Source organism: Callorhinus ursinus, unplaced genomic scaffold (assembly GCF_003265705.2).
Source record: "Callorhinus ursinus isolate GAN/ISIS: 27379988/994484 unplaced genomic scaffold, GSC_fseal_2.0 scaffold7, whole genome shotgun sequence".
NCBI classification, from domain to species: Eukaryota; Metazoa; Chordata; class Mammalia; order Carnivora; family Otariidae; genus Callorhinus; species Callorhinus ursinus.
The window spans coordinates 51,206,323-51,226,890 of NW_027397069.1; the positions used below are offsets into that span (position 1 = coordinate 51,206,323).

General features: G+C 47.6%; 1 protein-coding gene and 1 long non-coding RNA gene across 4 annotated transcripts in view; one reads left to right on the top strand and one right to left on the bottom strand.

Annotated features, from left to right (window-relative positions):
- Window positions 1–627: 627 nt before the first annotated feature.
- Window positions 628–20,568, bottom strand: part of SIAH3 (siah E3 ubiquitin protein ligase family member 3) — a 68,768-nt gene continuing 48,827 nt past the window's right edge. For 2 of the 3 annotated variants that reach the window (XM_025874520.2, XM_073894520.1), the window contains one exon: window positions 628–6,754. In XM_025874520.2, the coding sequence (XP_025730305.1) occupies window positions 6,086–6,754 (669 nt within the window). In that variant the 3' untranslated portion in view covers window positions 628–6,085. Of the gene's footprint in view, window positions 6,755–8,679; window positions 8,781–20,568 lie in introns of those variants that run through there. The other variant, XM_073894521.1, reaches the window with a different exon arrangement.
- LOC141373115 (uncharacterized) lies at window positions 7,786–13,681 on the top strand. Its single transcript, XR_012378800.1, has 3 exons — window positions 7,786–7,841; window positions 7,951–8,094; window positions 13,387–13,681. It is a non-coding gene; the product is annotated as an uncharacterized lncRNA (long non-coding RNA).

Consider the following 20,568-nt stretch of genomic DNA (forward strand, 5'->3'; position numbering starts at 1 on the left):
CACGAAACAGGTTCTGGGAATAAGGAGGTAGGGAAGAAGATAGAGGTTAACGTGAATTGACAGGCAATAGGATTAGTACGCTTGCTCAATCCCGATCTTGCGAGTAACTAACAGTGGCCTGAAATTAAAGAATTAAACCATGAAGGCTCCCTTGACAACTGATCTGATAGGCCCAGAAGTAAATTTCAGGGACACTGTTGTCAGGCTAAAGGAGGGGAGAGCCGAGATAAGGGGCACAGGGAGGAAGGGAAGGGGAGTGAACGCCTGTCTCTTTCTTTGCAATCCAGTAAGGGCGGCTTTGGTCCCCTCGGGGCTGCACCTAGCGGGCAAATGACTTGCCAGGGCTTTTATTCACCTCTAGTAGCACTCTCTTACTTACATCCAGTTATGACTTTAAAATAGAGGCAACAATGAAAAGGGGAGGAAGATAATGAAACATAAGTCAAATACGGCAGCTGGTGAATTTTTGGTAATTGCTTTCCCTTGTAGTATTTCATTTCTGTTCCCGCATGTTGCACAGTAGCCTGTGGGGAGAAAAACAAAACAGAACAAACAAACAAAAAAACCCCACCACCACCAACAAAAAATAACTCCAAAGGATTCAGGAAAACAATATCAAATGCACTTTAATGACACTCTTTATGAGAGACAGGATAGAGGTAAATGAGCATTCTAAGTTTGCTTCTTGGTGACTTAAACATCATAAGAAAGCCTAGAAAAGTATATATACATCAATAATTCAGGGTAAGTAAAATGATTCTGGATTTCTTTTCTCTTTCTTACGTCAATACCCTAAAAAAAAGGTTAAAAAAAAAAGAGAGGGGAGTGTTTACAGTACTCCAGTATTTTCATACAATACTGGAAAAGACAAACTCTAACTCATGTAGGTAACCCATGTGATAGCCTGATTTGGGGGCAAAGAATCAATGCTTATCTACAACAGGCCTCTTGGATCTCTTTTCAGTGAGGTTTTTCTTGGCTGGCCATTCTCCAGGTTAACACAACGGAGAACTCCTAGTTCTTGAAGGAAATTTTCAGAACGAATAATCAGAAAATCTAACAATCTACTGGGAGACTCTACTTTCGATGCTATTTGTAGTTGAACTTTTAATCAAAGCACAGTTTTGTGATGTCCAGTCCCTTCGCCTTCCGCCAGAAATTGGATCTAAGTGGAAGCGTCAGCAAGCATCACTTCTTCCCTCTCCCACATCGAAACCACTGGGATCAGAGTAACTGATTCGCTGTTCACCTTGAGATTCTGCCTGCTTCCAAACACAGCCTGGGGTTTCCTGTGACTTTTACCCTAGCAGGAACCATGCCCTTCATTTAGAAAGAATATTGGTGAGAGTAGGTAGAGTAGGCTATGGATTGTGAACAGGATCCTTTGTTGGGTTGCAATGAAGTAGCTGGAGTAGGAAAGTAAGGTGCTGGGCTTTGTTCTTTACGTGACGTCCCTTGACTCATTGCCTTTTCTGTCCCTCAGCTTTGTGCTGTGTAAGGGTCCTACTTTGGTGGTAACACATTTTATGTGATGCTAGAAACCACTGCTCACTGTGCCCTTCTCAGATGTGGGATATTTCCAATCATTAATTTCAAAGTAAAATATTTCTTTTTCTTTTCTTCTTTCCAAAGTAAAATATTTCTTTAGATGAGGTTTTGGTCTACATGTAGAGATAAGAAAGATGACCTGTAGGAACAAGTTACAGGATTGTCCAGTCCTGTAGAGCTTGATTTTACTTTTTGGGTTGGGATGGCCAATAAGCTGGTTTCGTGGAGCTATGACTTTTCCATGAAAGTCATCAGATAGAACTTCCTGCACTAACAGCAATCGAGCAGGGTCTGGAGTAGGGCAGGGAATGCCCCTGAAGCTGCTTAGAAGCCCCAGCCTCCTTTCTACAGAACAGATTGTGTTTTCCCCATAATTTGCTGTTCTAGCTTGGCCGTAATCTGTGTCCCTGTCAGTGTGGCCAACAGAATTTTACTTCTCCTTCCAAAGTCCTCTCTCCTCCAGACTCTGTGTGCAAAAGAGATGTTTCGGTAAATGTTTAACAGCTAGTTCTCCAAGGGGGAAAAGCCCTGGCTTATCGCATTTGCCAATTTCCAGTCACATAAACACTACCACCACAGCCAATTTTAAACTATGTAACGTCACTCAATATGGAGTTGGGAGCACGTCATTGTGTGATATGTTCGCCATACAATTATGGTAGTTGTAAATAATCTCAAGAGCACAGAAAATAAAAGAGTAGTGAAACAATTAGGAAGTGGGGAGTTTTGAATAGTTGTTACCTTTGTTCTTATTATAACTAATTGTACATTTATATAATTTAATTTTTAGTCATGGCTGTGCTTAGCTTACAGAATTCCTAAAACATTTAACAACTGGTATACAAACCAACTCTGGCCCACCAGCCTGTCTTGGACTGGGAGAAGAGTGGGAAAAAGGAGAAACGAAAGGGCATGGTTAGTCCTAAAAGGCCTCTGTGCCATTCAGACTTTCTGAGCCTTGGGTCCATGAATTCATAGAAATAGCACGAGTTGATATTGGTCAGAAGCCTGGACCTTAGAGTTAGACATGTGGGTTCCAGACCCAGCTCTACTATTTGCTGGCTGTGTGACCTTAAACAAGGTCCAAACTCTCTCAGCTTAAATTTCTCACTGGTACAATAATAGTACCTGTTTCATAAGGTTGTTATGGGGATGAAATGAGAATAATATATTCAAAGTATTCAACTTACTGTGTCACACAGTAAACCTTCAATAAATGGTAGCCACGAGTCCTGTTACTATTATTAACCTGGCCCATTTCTAAAGTGTCAGAAGTAGCCATGGGTAGTGATGGGATCTATTTCAGATGCAGGTTCATGCAAAGTCTGTTAAAGATAATCTTTGTATGGGCTGACCTCCATTTTAGCATCGACTATTTATGTAGGCATAGCCTCCTGGGGAGGAAGGTCCACACCTCCTGAAAAAAATCATTCTCACAGATGCCTGGAGTTTAAGTACCAGTAACTCATTTCTTGCTGTAAGTGGGGCTCTCTCCCTAGGCCTACTTCTAAAATGCAGATACCCCTTAGAAACTGAGTCATTAAGTCAGCACCTGGGTGTGAATGAGGTCCTGGGATCCCAGGGCTCTTCACGGGACAGACTCCAGACTCCAGGAAATCTAAGAATGAGGATCCTGGAGTGGGTGGGTGATGAGTTCAAGGACACGGAAGACTCCCCAGCCAGTTCCCACGCCCCCTACTCCACCCCCTGCTTCCAGGTTGACCAGTTCTTTAAGCTGAGCTGCCTTTAAAAGCAAACCCCCTCCTGTCTCTCTCTCCCTGAACCCTCAGGTATCCCAGAACAAAGACCTGGTTGACCCCTGGGACCATTAGTCCACTGATGAGGTGGGAACACTGCTGAATATTTGGGGTCAGTCTTCCTTTTTCAAGAACACCAAATTTGTAGTCAGTTGGCCGGGTTCTAATCACGACCCTAACCACCTGATGTGTGACCTTGGAAGGTCATTTCATGTCTCAGAATCTCTATTATTTCTAGTATATTGAAGATGCTGTTAAGGATTAACCTGAGACGGGAATGTGGGAGCGTTTTGTGACGCTAAAGCCCACCACAACAGGCTCTGTTGGTGCTGTTTTCTCTTCTCCACTCATTGTTTTTGGTTTGCTCTTTTTTCTTCAATTCCTCACATGTGGCTATGCGGAGAAAGGCCTTGGGAGCACCATTGATGGATGAAAATAAAACATCTCTACCCTTTATTCTAAACATTCCTAAGTACTGAAAATACAAGTTCCTATCTGGGACTACCCATTCATAATACAGTCTTGTGTGCAGTAATAACCTGAAGTTATTCCCCTTTTGGCTCAGGTAACAGCACAACAAGAAGCAGAGGTCATGTTTGCAGGAATCCTAAGGCCCCTGTGGACTGTAATTATATTCTTGTTGAGGTTTTGTCTGTTGGTTTCTCTGGGGCACCTGTGATGCTACAGAAATGTTTCAGAGTAGCTGAGTATCAGAAACCAGGGGAGGGACTGCGGCTTCTCGAAGTGTCAAACTTACAGGCAAGGAGATCTGGGGTTTTGGGGAAGGGCCTGGGGATAAAGGAAGGAACCAAGTGAGCCAGTCTCTCCCAGTGCTGGCCAACCAGCCTCAGCTTGTTCCCGGCTGTGTGGTTCGAGGGCAGAGCTGGTGCCCTGGGAGGATGTTCTGACAGAGCGAGCAGGTTACAACCCTTTCCTTGGGACTGTGACCTGATGTTTGCCTCAGTCGGTGATGTGATGTTTATTGGCCCCCTCAGGGCTCCAACCTAACAAAAGGTTGTCCCCACGCTCTCAGCGATGGCTGTGTGACTAGAGGGGGCTGCCTTATGAAATCTTCTACTGACCGGCCCCACCCTTCTGGTGTTTGGGGTGTGCGTTGGCAGCACAGGTGGCTGGAGGATTATGTAATTTGGGGGGGAAGGGTATTGTGTTTCGGGATCACTTATTTTTGGTGGGGAAAAGACTGCTGATGGCCAGCCAGGGCAAGTTGCCTAAAACTAAGTACTCACTTGGAGGCCTGCCCAGTGGCAGCCGAGACGGCCGAGGTGAGGGGACGGGGCAGAGAGCGACGTTTGGGTGGCGGAAGGCTTGCTCAATTCTAACAAGCGTTGTGTGGGGTTTGGGTGCCATGCTTTTCAGCGACCAGAGAGTAGGCAAGGAAAGAACAGAAATATCAAACAGGAGGGAGAAGAGGGTCTACTGGGAAGGCTGAAAGGTGTTCACCTTTGAACAGAAGGGACAAAGTCGATTAAACATGCTTACTTTCTTCAAATACACAAGAGAGACTTCTACAAGAAGGTGTTGAATTGTTCTGACAAGCAAATACGAGAAAGCAGTTTATGTAGAGGCAAGATGGATTTTTGTCATCTTTTCATTCACACTGCAACAGGGAGCTGATAATAGTCGACCAGTGACAATGTTTGTGTGCTGAATGGGGCCCTTGGAGCTCTTAGAAAGTAAAAAAGAAAGGGGACGCCCCCCCCCACCCCAGGTGTATGAGCCACCTCTGACCTCCAGAGGTCAGAGGTCCTGGGCACACCCTCCCAATTCCTTGCGTTTGATGCTGAGTTGTGGTTCTGGTTTACAGACTATCAAGAGTAAAGTGGGTTCTTCGCATGACACAAAAGAGTTCCGCCCCAGTGAAAGGATTGATGGATTTTACAATTTGATAATAAAACTGAAGAGAGAACGCCCTCCCAGAGGTGGGAGATTAATTTTATCTTTTTTCTCAGTGGCTTCTCTTCCCTGCATCCTGCTTGTTCTTTTCTCCTACTTACTTGACAGAGGGCAAAGAGGTTTTCAAGAGAGCACCATAAACATGAGGACTTTGACTCCAGAACAGGAAGGGACAGCCCAGGCTGATGGCAAGCCCACAGCAGCCTGCCAACAGAGGTCACCCTGGCAGCCTCATGATGTGATGTCACCTCCAGCCTCACGCCCTGGCCATCTCCTCATGTCCAGGCAGCTTAGCTCTGACCCTAAAGTTCCTGGGAAGGTGTCAGAGTTGTGTCTGGTTGGTCTGAAACATGACTCTGAGCTGGCCAGGTCCCCTTCCCCAACCTGCTGTCCTCACACATTTCAGAGTTCGCTCGGTCTGAAATAGACTGAAGAGAGAAGGAAGAAATGATTTGGACACTAAATCTCCTTTCAACCCCAACAGTCCGCTTCATGGTCTCGGTGCCTTTTGCCCATGTGGGAAGCAGTGGAAAAGGGCACTGGGGGTGCAGGAAATCACCATTCGGACCGAATCAGATTACAAATGCTCTATAAAGCTATACCGACAAAATCAGGACAAGCATCACACCAATATCTTGAATCACAGGCCATTTACCTACTATAATGCCCATGGCAGACAAATGCTAAATACCACAAAGTACCTGAGACAAAAAAAGAAAGGAAGGAAGGCGGGAAGAAGGGAAGGAGGGAAGGAGGGAGAAGAATAAAAAGAAGCCTGGGGTCCTGGCATTTGGAGATTCCCAGGGACACAGGCAGAGCGTCTGGGTGCAGGGTGGCTGCGCCCCAACGTCCGGTGGCCTCTGGCTTCACATCTCAGCTTCTGAGGAGCAGACCTCCGTAGCAGTGATGGCGATGCCGATGGCCAGGCTGCCGTTGTCGGAGAAGAGCTGGGCCAGCGAGGTGTTGAGGACGAGGCAGTCCCCGTCGGTGATCACGGAGTCCACGCACTCGAGAACAGACCGGGGCGTGGCCTCCCATTTGAGACGCCGATGGTTTCTGTTGAGCTCCAGGCGATAGGTGAAGCAGTCGGCCTGGGTGGGGGTCCCGATCAGCATCATGGTGGCAAAGAACTGGGGGTGCCCTTCATGCCTCTCCTGTTTCCTAAGCACCAGCAGAAAGTGGTGGCCCAGGCAGGAGTGCATGATGATCCAGTCGGCTGGTGCGGGGAGGTGCATGTCCGTGGCCAGGAAGACGATCTCTGCTCCCTGAAGGATGTCGACCCTGTGCATCTGCCGCAGGTGGGGTACTACCACCTCCAGGTGGCCTTCCCACTGGCAGGAGAACAGGGGGCACATGCAGGGTGTCACCTGGGCGGTGTGCAGCCCCGCCTCCTGGTGGTGGAGGTGGTGCGGGCGAGCGTGGTGGCGGAGGTGCGGGTGGGGGCGGTGATGGCGGTGGTGGTGGGTGAGGTGGTGAGGGGGGAAGTTGCCTTGCTCTGGTGCGCTCTGAGTGACCGCGCGGCGGCTGGACACATACTGTGGGAGAAAGAGCAGAGGGTTAATGGCTGAGGCCAGTCTCTCAGCCTGGCTGAGACTCCCCAGGGCAGGTAGAGAAAGCTTGCTTGCTTGCTTGCTTGCTTGCTTGCTTGCTTGCTTGCTTTCCTCTTTCCCTCCCTCCCTCCCTCCCTCCCTCCCTCCCTCCCTTCCTTCCTTCCTTCCTTCCTTCCTTCCTCTCTTTCTTTCTTTCTTGAGGGGAGGGGGAGGGTCAGAGAGAGAGGGAGAGAGAGAATCTCAAACAGACTCCGTGCTGAATGTGGAGCCCAACCTGGGGCTCAGTCTCACAACCCCGAGATCATGACCTGAGTCGAGATCAAGAGTCTGACACTTAACCGACTAAGCCACCCAGGCACCCAGAGAAAGCTTTATTTCTTAAAAAATGAGAGGACTGCCAGACTGCTTTCCAAAGTGGCGGCACCATTTTATAATTCTCATCAGCTATGTAAAAGGATTCCAATTTCTCTACATCCTTGCCAACACTTGTGATTATCTGATTTGACAAATACTTTTATGAAGCACAATTAATTGTTTTGAGTGTTTTGCCAGATTTAGATTCTGAGACATTGTTAAGTCTCCATGATATTTCATTTTGGTATAGAATGGTATAGAATCTGAACTTTTCCAATTAAAAATAGAAGCTCCTGCCAAAGATTCTTCCCTGAAAAAAGAGATTTTCCAAATCTCAAATTTCCAAATCTCAAATTTCCAAAGCAAAAAAGCCCAAAAATTGAAGTAGATGCCTTGGGTGGTTGAGATTCTTAAAACCAGTCCAAGAAAATACAATATTTATGTCTTGCTGATTCTTTAATAAGATACTGAAACAAATAGGCAATTTCCCCCTCAACATGCATTATGATGGTCACTAGTCATAAAGGACAAAAACAGTTTTTTTTCTTTTTTGGTACCATTAATATTTTTGTGCAGGCACTGGAGGTCAGTGGAATTTCTGCCTCCCTTTCTTATCATTGCTATTATTTTTAGAACAAAGTTTCAGTAAGTGCCCGTCTGTCCTTCCGGTGGGGCCAGCGGTTGTGCTGTCTTGGGTGCCCTTCTCCTGGGTCCTAAGGTGGGCTGCAGAGCTGATTAGGTGCAATTGGGCCACCGTTCCCAGGGAGGGGGCCTCACTCTGGTTCCTGGGGCTCTACCTCACCAGCCACATTTCTGTCCTGTTCCAGGCTCACTGCTGCAGGGCAGCTTCCCCGGGGCTCAACACGAGGCGCCCTCCACCCTCAGACTCTCCCGACCTTCTGCTCCTTGTGGTGGTGTGTCCACAAATACCCTCAAAACCACCAGGAGCTGTGATGGCTCCTTCTGATCAGGTATCAGTAGACATTTATTGAATATTTTCTATGGCCAGACCAGAGGGTGCTAGGGGTACAGCTGTGAGCAAAATAAACTGTGTTTCTGGCTGTGGGGGGCACAGACATTAGCGTGCATATCATTAACTGTGATTTTCGCAAGGGTCCTCCCTGTGACATGAGGACTATGATTCATATATTTCAGTTGAAGAAACAGGCTCCCGTAGTAACGGTCCCAAGGTCACAAGGCTTGTAAGCGAAAGACTGGGGTCCGTTTGCACACCTCCTGACTCTGCACACAGAGGCTCTGCTCCCCCTTCCCCTCCCTTCGGTTATCCTTGCCTCCAGCACCGGGTCCCTTCTGCCCTAGCTCTCCAAGCCCTTTCAGGAGGATGACAGGTGCCTCTGGGCCCTTGCCTCCTCCCCTCGTTTCCTTCCCTCCCCAGCGTGCAGAGGGTGAGGGCGAAGGTCTGCCTTGCTCTCTGGCCACGGCGGCTGCCAGAGTTTCTAGCTGCCTGGGCTCCGAGGAGGGCTAATGGTGGGGGCCAGGCTAGCTTCCCTCTCTTTAGGGCATCCGGGGCACCCCCATCCACCGCAGACACATACCCACATGGTGTGCCGGGATGGTCACCGTGTGGCCGAAGTGACCTGGAGGCAGGTGGGGGTCAAACTAGCTCTGCTCCCGGAGTGGTCAGCTCCAGCTGCCGGTTTCCCTGGTCTGCCCCGGGGATGCAGCAGACCTGGACTGGGAGCTCCAGGGGCCCTTTCAGTAGTTCTGGCCCTGTTCCTGGACGGAAGCGAACGGGCAGCCTGCTGTCACCCATCCTGCACACCTACCAGGCCCATGAAGAACTAGGCTGTGTTCCAGAATCCTGCTAGTGATGAGTCTGACTTACCCTTTAGTGTTAAATATAGGAAGGGAACTAACTAGTATATAGCCTCTACTAAGAATTAGGCAACAAAAAAGTTGGTGTTTTTTTATGTAATTATTTCATTTAATTTTTCACAGAAAAGATCAATTCCCCTTTAAAAAAAATGACATTAAATCTGGCTTAGTTCCTACCTGCCTGCTGGTGGCATGTACGATTTAGTCAGTGGGCGAGCAGGAGTTCCTTCCACCCCTTGGGGTTGTACAAAAGTCCAGGGCTGACACACTCTGTCAGCCAGAGGCCAACCCCCCCCCCCCAACTCCCCAAGGTCCTTCTAGCAGCCTTAGGCCTGGCAGCTAAGCTCAAGGCGGCCTGGTCTCGGCCTCTCATGGAAAGGCCCAAGTACTGTTCCCTCTCCCAGCCTCTGAGAAGCTCCTTTCTCTCATTTTGTCTTTACAAAAATCACTAGAGAAACATACTACATTTGTCTTACAGATGAAGCAACACAGAGAGGTTGAGTCACTTGCCCAAAGTCACAGGCCTCGTAAGGGGAGCAGTTGGGAATAGAGCCCAGATCAGTCAAAGGTGACATAGATCACAGACTGGAAGTCAGCAGACTTCGGTCTTTTTCACTGTTTACTTGTTCTGCAGGCCTGATTAGGTCAGTTTCCCTATCAAAATATTTCTCTTCAAGGGTTGTTTGGGGATCAAATGAAATACTGCCTGTAAGACACCTTTAATAACAACATCAAGTATTACATCAAGATGGCATTTCCATTTAGATGTGGTTTGGGGGGGTCACTCTGGTGGCCTTCTGCCTCAGTCCGTGCCTGCCTCTATCTGTCCTGGTCCGCTGATCTTTGTGTTTGCAGAGCACCCTGGGCTGAGCACAGGTCAACATCAGGGCTTAGAGACCCCAGCATCACGCTTGCCCTGGGGTCTCCTGTCACAACACCGACCCATGACAACAGACCGTCAGGAAATTCCCATCTCAGAAATGGGTCTCTGAGCTCATTATCCTCCACAAGCCCTTCTCCAGATCCATTTTCCATTTCCTGCATCCTGCTCTGTTCAGCTAATATCAGACACATGAAATCAGAACAGGACAGGGTGGGGAAGAAATACCTTCGCCTCCCTTTCTTCCCTCCCTCCAAACTCCTGCCAGCCATTGGCCAAACCCAATCAGAGACCTGCCAGAAGGGAGCCCAGAGTTGCACTCAATAAGGACCTGCTCCCTTTGAAAATGGTGCTGGGTGAGATGCACGGGTACAGAGGGAATGCCCACCTGTACGCAGATGTCTCAGTTCCCTCCTCTGTGATATTTGCTGATCTGGCCAGGCCGGGCCTCCTGGGCTGAAATTTGACTAGGCTGATAGAGGGGGGAGATAGATGCATGCCTACAATTCATTTAGCCATTTGATGAAAATGTATGCAGCCCCTAATATGTGCAAGGGGCTGAGAATCCCCAACAGAGTAAGACCCAAGTTCCTGCCTCAGTAGCTCACTATGAGTTTGTATAATATAGAATGCAAAACTTCAGGATGTGGGGGGGAGGCGCTAGGGCAAAGTAGGGGAGGTAGCGGTTCTAGTCAGAGTGAAGCGACATTTACACTGGGCAAGGTGTGAAGAATGGATGCTCTAACAAAAGAGGTCAAAGGTTTGCTGATGGGGCAAATAGCAGAGATGACAAGTCCCGTGTGGTTGGGTAGATGGAGGCTGGTAAAGATGGAGCAGAGGTGGCCATAGTCCTGGAGAGCTGTTGGAGGCACCAAGATGGCGCCAGTGCTCAGGGGAAGGCATTAGGGGGCCCAAGAAACACAGCTTCATGCCTTAGAGCGCTCCTGTGGGCCCAGGATGGGGCCAGTGGCAAGTCCCCACGCTTGTCCAACCAGAGGACCTTAGCAATGGCCATTCCACGTGGACTCTCTGTTACTTCCTTTTGGCCTCATCTTCCACGAGCCTATTTTATTTTTTAATTGCTGCGGAGAGACAAAGCCGGTGGCGGGGGTGGGGGGGAGCATCATCCAAAGTGACTGAAGTGAATGACCATGCAAATAAAGCATGATATTATAAACTCAGCGAGCCCGTGCCCTTGCTGTGCCCCAAGAAGGCTCTAAGAATAAACACCGCCTTAATTCTTCACTTCGTCCTGCTCCATTTTCTGATGTAAAATATGTTTCTTTGAAACGATCTTTGGGTGAGTGAGGTCACAGGGCTTCTGGCAGGGAGAAAAGAATTCTTTTAATTGGCAAAATGCTAATCGTTTTGGAAAATGAATTCTAATCTTCCCATCTAATACAGTGGATGTGTGAGTAATTACTTTCCTTCACTAAACTGTTAATGCAACATTAGTGATTACACTAATTAAAACTAATGAACTCTTACAGACTGATAAACTCCTCAGTCAGGCAGCGGATGCCTTCCTCCCATTGGCTGTATTTAACTTCCCATTTGGAAGAGAGATCTTGAATTAACCTTTAGAATAATGTGCAAAATTGGGTTTAGAAGTGTTGGGCTTTATGGACTGGGTATAATTCTTTCCCCAAGCATTAGTGAGACCATTTCCACTGAGGGTGTAATTGAATTTAAAAAACCGCCTTCCTTAATTTGATCAGCCACACTTCCATGGTTGGTAATGGCTATCCCTCCAAATCTTGGCCTCCAAAGAGGAAACCTGTCCCTGGAAAATCACGTGGCCCTTTCTCCAGCATCCTCTCTCTGTGATCAGCAAGCCCTGCTATTGCATTTCAGTGGGAGGAGGGTTTGTACACAGTTTCAAATGACAGGTGTTTGCTCTGAGTTTGCTCTGAGATTGCTTGTGCCCTCATTTGTGAGAATGACTTAACCGGGGTTTCCAGTGCTTGAAGGGGCAAAGGCAGTGACACTATCCCTAGAGGCGCATTTCACGCACAGGAAGAGCAGATGGGGGAGGGGGTAACACTTCAGGGCAGGTATCAGAGTTTGGGGGTCAGATCAAGGCCTGAACCAAGTCAGGAATCAGGTCTGCTAAGAAGAAGGAATAATTATAACTACTCCTAGGTCCCACTCTGTAATGCTTAAAGTTTTTCACGGTTTCCGGGAAGGATGGTCAAGGCCAAAGGCTGAGTGTCGCCTATTCCATTTTCCTGGGATGCCCTGGCTCTTCACCTCTTTTCCTCAAAACCTAGAATGACTGTACACGTGCACACAAAACCTGGGAGGACTCTGGAATGCCTTCCAAACAGTTAACAAAATAAGTTCAGCTGAGATAGAAAACAACGGTGGGGCTTGTGTCACCTGGGATAGGACATCTTCCTTAGCAAATGTGTCTCATGCTCCAGACTTAGTTATACTTGGTCCACAAGTGGATGGGATCTTCCTATGGACAGCAGGATAATGTCTATAATTTTCTCTAAAATACTTTTAGAGGAGGGAATGTGATATGAATGTATACCTTTTGAACCTATACTCCAGGGGCTGTCAGTTCCCTAATGAGGAATTCACACTTTGAGGGGATCATCCAACATTTTATCAGGAAAGCCACACTCCAGAGATAACGACTCCAACTGCCTCAATTAGTATCCACATTCCTGATCCACACCAGATGCTGCTAATTAACATGTCGCAGAGGTTTTCATTGATGAAACTAGTAGTGAGTTAATCAGAATAATAAATGCTAGAAATGGACTTGCCCTGATGAAATTTGTGGTTTTCAAGCCATGCTGATTGGTTTAAATGCTTCAGAGAGATTCTTCACTTTAGGGATGGGCCTGGAAGCTGATTCCCTAAATATTCCTGTATCTGGCTGCTGAGTCGAGGACTGTCTCGAAGAGATTCTGATTACTTGCCTCTGTTATACTGCTGCGTACCCAGTTTCTTGACTGGTGACCAACATTATGTTTAAATCGAGTGAGGAGATACCGGTTATCAAGCGCACAAAAGCCTTGGGTCTTGGGATATGTATGCCGTTCACCAGTTAGAAAAGAGGAATGTGAAAATTTTGGTGAACAAAACTGTTTAAAACCAAGGTCCAAGGACAAAGCACAATGAGAGGGGTCCATACAGGTATCTACACAGATACCAGTGCTAAGGCTTCCAGAGCCTCTTGACCAACCTGGTCATCGTATAAATACAGTACGGTCTCACTCTGGGAGGGGCTGGGAAGGACTACGTGGGTGACATTTTGAACACAAAAAACATGACTCAGTCGTTGAGCTCCCAGGGACCTTCTTTAGTTCCTAGATCCAGGCCCTTGGCTGCCCAGGGTTGGGTGATTTATGTCTGAATTGGTTCCATGCCTTTTGAGAGCCTTCGGGCTGGGGACTTCCTGTTCACATGTCCTCACTGCTAACCCAGTGCCTGGTGTGCGACAGATGCTTGCTACGTATTTGTCATGCTCATCGGTGTCTCAGCGACAGCTTCAGGTATGAGGCTCGTGCTCGTTCTTGTCCTTTACATCCTGTAGGTGGGTCAGCCACAGTCCCAGCTGGTGCTGTCTGTTTGAGACCGAGCAGCCTCTGTAAGATGGATGCCAGCGTTCTCCCTGCCCAGTGAATTCAAGCAGCAGTGAAGATCTGCCCATAGAATCCCCTACTTAATTGCAGCTCACGCTGAAAATCACTAGCTCAAGGCCTTCTCTCCTCAACTCTGTTGGAAGTCATTGTGGGCAAGGGGCTCTTTTTGGTTTCCCCCGTGCCCAGTCCAGCGATGGGCAAATCCAGCACTTTGCCATGTGTGGCATCTGGTAGACTCTCAATAAATTTTTCTTGCTCAAGTGAATGCATGCATGCGTGATTTATAAATGGAACCCTGTTCTGGACCATATGCGTAGGAAAGCTCTTTGTTTTCACTTGGAGGCTCTGTCCTCTACCCTCTATTCTCCGCTCTTATAGAAATATGTGGGATGTGTGTGGGTGTGTGTGTCCGTGTGAGTCCCCAGCTATGGGCCTATCAGGAAGGTCTCCTGGCAGCCCCTTGCCCAGAACCCGACAGCGATGGGACATAGAGTATGTGCTGGGTTCTGACCGGGAGGAAGGCAATGAGGTGTGCTCAGCTGCCATCACAGGAAGTAAAATGGAAGATTTGAAGAACATACTTTTCATGTCAGAGAGGTATGATTATTTGCTTTTACTCTTTATGGAGACTACTCTAAGCCTCAGGCCTTCCTTTTATCAATAGCAGATAGCTTTTTACAAGTTTTGGGAGAGACAGCCTGCTGGATCAACCCAGGAAATCTGCCCACCTGCTAGACTGGTCTAGACCCACTTTCCCTCCCTATACCTCAGCAGGACCGCTGGCCTAACAAAAGGCTGAATGCACCCATACTTCCTTATTAGTTATTTTCTGCTTGTAGTCATCAGGAAGTAACTTCCGTCCAACCAAAGCTTATTGGCCTTCTTCCAGCTGTACCTCTCCTCATGAGATGAGGCACGAATGGGTTGTGTCTACCCAGAGCCCCTGAACTGGACCTTGTAGCCCATGCTCCAGATAACTGGGATCCTGGAATTCTCTACCCAGTGGCTCTAGGTCAGCTTCCTGCAGCTAAACTATTCCTGGGATCCAACATGCAGAAGGTGGACCATTAGACATGAGATGTGGCCGACGGGTGACTATTTTGGGGGGATATACACAGACCTTGGATGTGTGGCTAGTGGGGCTTCACTTGCCTTTGCCTGAGACCTATCACAGTGCAGGATTAAGCCTAATTAGGAAGAGAGTGAGACAGGTCATTGGCTAGGGGCTGTGGCCACGAAGATCACTATGAGGACATAATTATTAGAGTGGGAGTGTAGAACATATTTGAAGAGTCTTTTAGCTTGATTTTTATTTGTAAGTATCTGGACTTGTAAGTATGTGGACCTCCATTTGCACTTTTGCCTTGAGCCCTGCAAATGTTAGGGGTGGGCCTGCAGTCAAACCAGGGAGTCAGAGGAGTGCTGCTCTGGTCTTCATTGATTCTTGGGCTCTGCCTTTCATCTGCGAGATTTTGAGCCTGCTAATGAGTGTTATGAGTCTTGTAGATGAAAGACTTTTTCTTAAAAGCAACTTTTTGTGTAGTCAGATTTTTATATCTGCAATTGGCGAGTGAAACCTGGTGCTCGTGTGAGCAGATTAAAGGTGAAAAATAAATGAATTGGAGCCCCATTACTGTGAGCATCTCCATAGGATGACTCTAGGACTGAGGGAGTGATGTGAGGGGGGTGTGCCTAGCATGCTGGGAGCACTGCCCCAACCAGTCTGGACAAGCGCAGGCTGTGGGCGACAGGGCTGCTCAAGGGGTGGTGGGAGTCCACGCCATCACCTGGCACGAGTGCGTGGGTGGCTGAAAATGACTACATATGCAAATGCAAACTTCAGAAGCTGTGAGGGGGCAGAGGTGTGTCCTGGGTGAGCTGAGACATTCTGACGGCCAGGCTGCTCCAAGGCCATATGCCATCCCTGGTGTTTGTTTAAGACATCATGACAGGAACTCTGCAAATTCAGCCCTCTCTGCCAGAGCTCTGTACCTTCACCTTCACCCTTACCCACAGAGTAGCCTTTGGTACCCAGCCTGTGACTGCTGATACCGTGGAATTTCCGGTATCTGTAGGGACCTGGGGAGGCAATGCAGAGAGGTGTTCATTCATGTGTGTCCCTGATCCCAGGTGTATCTTTGAACTCTTTATTTGCAGATTCAGAGTCACATGTATCAGAAGCATTCTTGAGCTCACTCTGACTAGACTTTCAAAGTGGACCCGTGCTTAGGGTCAGGCCTCGCTTACTGTATATAATATTAGGCCTGTCTTCTAGGACTTTCCATTCTGTCCCTCCTGGCTCCCAGTCTCCAAATTTTCCATCATTGATGAATTCCTGCCTGCACATTGTACTCCTCAAAGTCTTTTAGGCCCATAATGGCCAGGCTGTGAGAGAAGCAGGGGTTCTCTGCCGGCCTCGGACCCCCCCCCCCCCGTTAGGATCCTGGTTTCCTACCTGAGGACTTGCCTCTTTCTTGGATGATTAGGACTGGGAATGGCTTCACTGTCAGGAAACACTATGTCTACACATAGGCATGGATGTGGCCTCTAGTCCATCCAGAATGGTTATCAACTCACATCCATGTGCTCATACCAGAAAGGCCCAAATCCAGAGCAGAGGACCGGGTCATTTCACACAAAGACCATCTTTCAACAGCAGGCTAAACTCCCACATAATCATCGTTAGCAAATTAGGTCTTCCTATAAGCTTGTCTTTAAAATAGGAAGTGTGTCATTTGATGAAGAGTAGTTGGATAGATGGTGCTACAGAGTAGAAGGAAAACATATTTGAAGTCAGACAAACTTGGAAATGAATCCTGGCTTTGCTACTAAAAACCGTGAGATTGTGGATTCATTAGTTAACCTCTCTAAGCTTCAGTTTCTTTATAAGATGGGAATTATACTATGTCATAGGGTTGAAGCAAGGACTGAATGAGATACAAAGCATGTTGTGTTGTACCTAGCCCAGAGTAAGAAGATATTATTACCATGATTGTCGTGTTCACTACTACTATCTTTATTGTCGACCACCTAGTTGATTGAGATGTAGGCTAAGGCAATTCACCCCGTATAATTTCTAGGCTCGTATTGGAATTAGATGAAATTGTAAAAACATCAAAGAACACCTTCCAAATCTCCCTTAAAGCTCCCTGACAATTCTTACCCAAGACCAATGTTTTCGCTAGCAGAAGGCTTTTACTGACCATTTCCATCTCATCACTGGCCAGTGGAGGCTGGTTGCAATGTACAGAGTAGTTTAATATAGGTAAAGAACCCAGCTTAGTGCTCGAAACATAGTTGGTACTCAGTAAGTGATTACTGTCACCTTCATCATCATCTTCATTGTCAGCATCATTTACCAGCATTTTGGCCAGTGCAGTGCTGCTAGAAAGTTTAGGCAATCTTCTGAGCTGGTCTGGTCGTTGGTCCTCCCACCTTCCCCACCTGCACATGCCCTCCGCCTTTCCTCTTTGAGGTCCCTCAGACATGGTGGCGGGCCTGAAGAGGATTGCATAGGTAGGGCCTTCCCTTAAGACCGTTTGCCCTGCTTAGGAACTACCTTGTCCTTTCTATACTTTTAAAGCATGTTCCCTGAGAGAAGTTGGCCCCGTGTGTCGTTCTGCTTCCCCAGAGCCTCTGATCTACACTGCCCATGGCAGCGGTATTCATGATGATTCGAACCATCATTATAAATAACATGTAAGCAGCCCTGCTTTGTGGAAGAGTCCCTAAAAAACAAACAAACAACAACAACAAAAAAACAAAAACAGAGGTATGGCCATATGAGAGGATGGCTTAAATGAAAGAGATCAACAATACCAAGTGTTGGTAAGGATACGGAGCAATTGAAACTCTCATACGCTGCTAATGGGAGTTCAAATTGATACAATCACTTTGGTTTTTTTTTTTGGCAGGTATCTATTAATGCTAAATCTACACCAGCCCCTTTGACTCAGTAATTCCACTCGTGGGCATACAGTTGTTGGGAAGCAATTCTTCATTGATCTCTTGCAGTTCTGCATGTCTTGCAAGCATGACACTGAATGTCCTTTATTCCAGACCATGTTTTCAAGGATGCTTTTGTAGTGAACAGCCTTGAATAGAGAGATAGTGTTTCTCTGGAGCAAAGGACAAGTTTGTTTATAGCCTTGGGACATAGACACCGTATCTTCCTTTGGAGTTAAGGGCAGGCATGCTTACTATACATTAGAAGAGATTTGGGTTCCCTAAGCTTTTGTAATGCCACTTACTGTATGTGCAGACGTCGTCCATCCACTCTGCAGTACCTGTGCGAATTGGGTTTCAAGGAACTGGTGCCAAAGTGCAAATACCTTAGCGGTTGCTACTGCTGTGGCTAAGAAACTTCCCTTCATCTCTGACCCAAGAGTCTCATGTCTTCCACCAGCATCTATGAACCTGGGGCAGGCTACTTTGAGAGCCTACAAGCAGAATAGAATCTCAGGCCATTTATGGTTATATTCAACACCTGACAGAAATGAGCATTATGTGATGAGAAAACATACACATGAATATTTATAGAAGGATCAATTCCTAATAGCCCAAATCTAAAAACCATCTAAACGTCCTTTAAAGGGATACATTGTGGTAAATTCACACCATGCAGTGCTACACAGCTGTAACAAGAGAATGGACTCCTGCTACACACAGCAACGGGGATAAATTTCAAAAATATGTTGCATAAAGAAAAGCTAGACACAGACGAGTACATACTTAATAATTCTATTTCTATGAAGTTCAAAAACATGCGAAACTGAGCTACGGTGACAGAGGCTTGAACAGTGGTTATCTCTGTGTGGGGGCATATTGACTGGGAATGGACGTGAGGGAGCCTTTGGTGGGGCTGGACATATTTTAACTCTTGATCTAGGTGGTGGTTATACGGACACACACACACGTCTAAGTCTGTTGAGCTATTGCTATGCTATGTGTATTCTGCATGCTCTACGTGAGCAAACAAAGGAAAGATGGGGAGTGTGCGTTCGGCCATTGTCTCTAGGTCACCATTAAATGGGCGCCTTGTATAAAGCTTAAGGAAGAACCCTAGAAAGGCTTTTCTCTCATTTTTCCATGCGCTCATTTGACCCATGGATTGATCTGGTTGCCTATGATGTTAATACCTAGGGGACTGGAGGTTGGGGAGGAGAGTCACAGCAGGGACAGGCCCTGGGTACATAAGAGTCCTGTGGGCTGACACTCCCAGGGGGAGGCAGGGCCTGGAACCGGGAAGAAGGGCAGTGGAGGGAGGGTATTCCGGGTCATGGCTGGAGTGGTGCAGCCTAGCCCATTGGTTCTACAGGTGGCAGGCTCCTCTCTGAGATGAGGTTAACGGCTGAGGGTGAAACTAGGACCAGAGCGTGTCAGCGGGTTAGAGCAGGCTAACCCTAACTCTGGGGTGAGTGCCTGGCTGAACAAAGGTTCCTTCCCTCTCTGCAGTGTGGCCCTCCTTGCCCCAGTTGAGGACCAGGACCACCATGGAAAGTGGCTGACGGCTCCAGGTAAATCCCCATAAGCGAGGTGGGGGCAGGTGTTTTATTGACTCTAAAGCTTTCCCAGTAGCTGGGTACATATTTAATAAAAAATCTTAGGCTTCGGGGGAAGGCTTAGGAAGGCAGAAGGGCGAAGAGCTGCCCCCTGGGCTTGGGGAGTTAGCAGTCCGGCCAGTCCCTAATAACTCATTCATCCAATATTCATCTTTGAGTTATTACAGTCACCGTGTGTCTCTAAGGAACATGTTTATTAGTGTCCGCTAAGATAATTAGCCCAATGTACTTCAAGGCAATTGCAATTGTTCCCACAAGTGCATTTCTTTCCAGAATTCACCATGGCTACCTTTCAAGGTTGGGCCCGTTTGGTTCACATCTCCCCCATTCCCCAGGGAAGGGTGCCCACTTTCTACTGGTGTCCCAGGCTCTCCAACTGGCCCAAGGGGAAGGAGATTGAGTTCCCCATCCGCAGGCTAGGATCGCTGCAGTGCGTACAAGGCCGGCAGCTTGGCTTACTTCTAGGATCACCCCAGGGGCTGGGCTTGCCTCCTATCTGTCTGCTTTTTCCCATGCTCTGGGGAATGTTTAGAAGGAAAGGCACAGGTAAAACTCTGAATGATCCAAAGCACCTGATTTTGTGCCTTGCACTTGTATAAATCCCATAACGTCCCTTGTAGTATGACAAGCAGCAAAACTCCTCTTACTGCTCGGCAGACGGCAGACAGTGGGCTAGCCTGGTGCGCCTCAAACACTGAAGTGTGCACACGAGTCCCCTGGGCATCTGGGGCAAGTGCAGACTCTGAGTCAGCGGGTCTGGGCTGGGGCTGAGGCTCTGCATCCCTCACCAGACTGCTTGCGGATCAGAGCCGCTGGGTCACAGACTGCACTTGGAGGAGGAGCTAGACCGGCTCGTCCCCACGCACTTAGAGCCTGCCGGGCAGCCCTTTTGGAATCCGATAGAGGATTCTCAGAGATCTCAGACATTCCTCTTCACTTTCTGATTCTTCAACATCCTCCAGTCCTTGCAGGTTCCAAAATACCTTTGTAACATAGGCATTAAGGGCTGCCTGATTCCACAAGACACCCGGTAATTTGTCAGTTCTCAGAGCCCCCATGGCCAGAGGGAACTTGGAACACAGACTGACTTCACAGGAGGGGCGGGAAGGAAGCATAACTCTGAGGGAATTTTTTAAGCACAAAATGGCAGGATGGTTTATCTTCTTTCTTTTCAAAGTATTTAAATGCATTCTTTCAGAGAGCCTAGCTTTAATTAATAAATTCTTCATTTTTATGACGGCAATTTCCTACTATTTAGTTTAATTGGGTTTTCATGTTCAGAAGTTCTATTAGAAGCAGCTTCCTCCTCCTCATTTTTTTTTTTTAAAGATTTATTTATTTATTTCAGGGGGAGAGAGAGAGAGAGTGAGCCTGGGTATGCATCTGGGCCTTGGGGGTGGGGGGCAGACTCCTTGCCGAGCACAGAGCCCAGTGTGGGGCTCGAGCCCAGGACCCCAAGATCATGACCTGAGCCAAAACCAGGAATTAGATACTCAACCAACTGAGCCACTCAGGCACCCCCTCCTCTTCGTTTTCAGTGGTAATACATAAACAAACATCACTCTCCTCAGC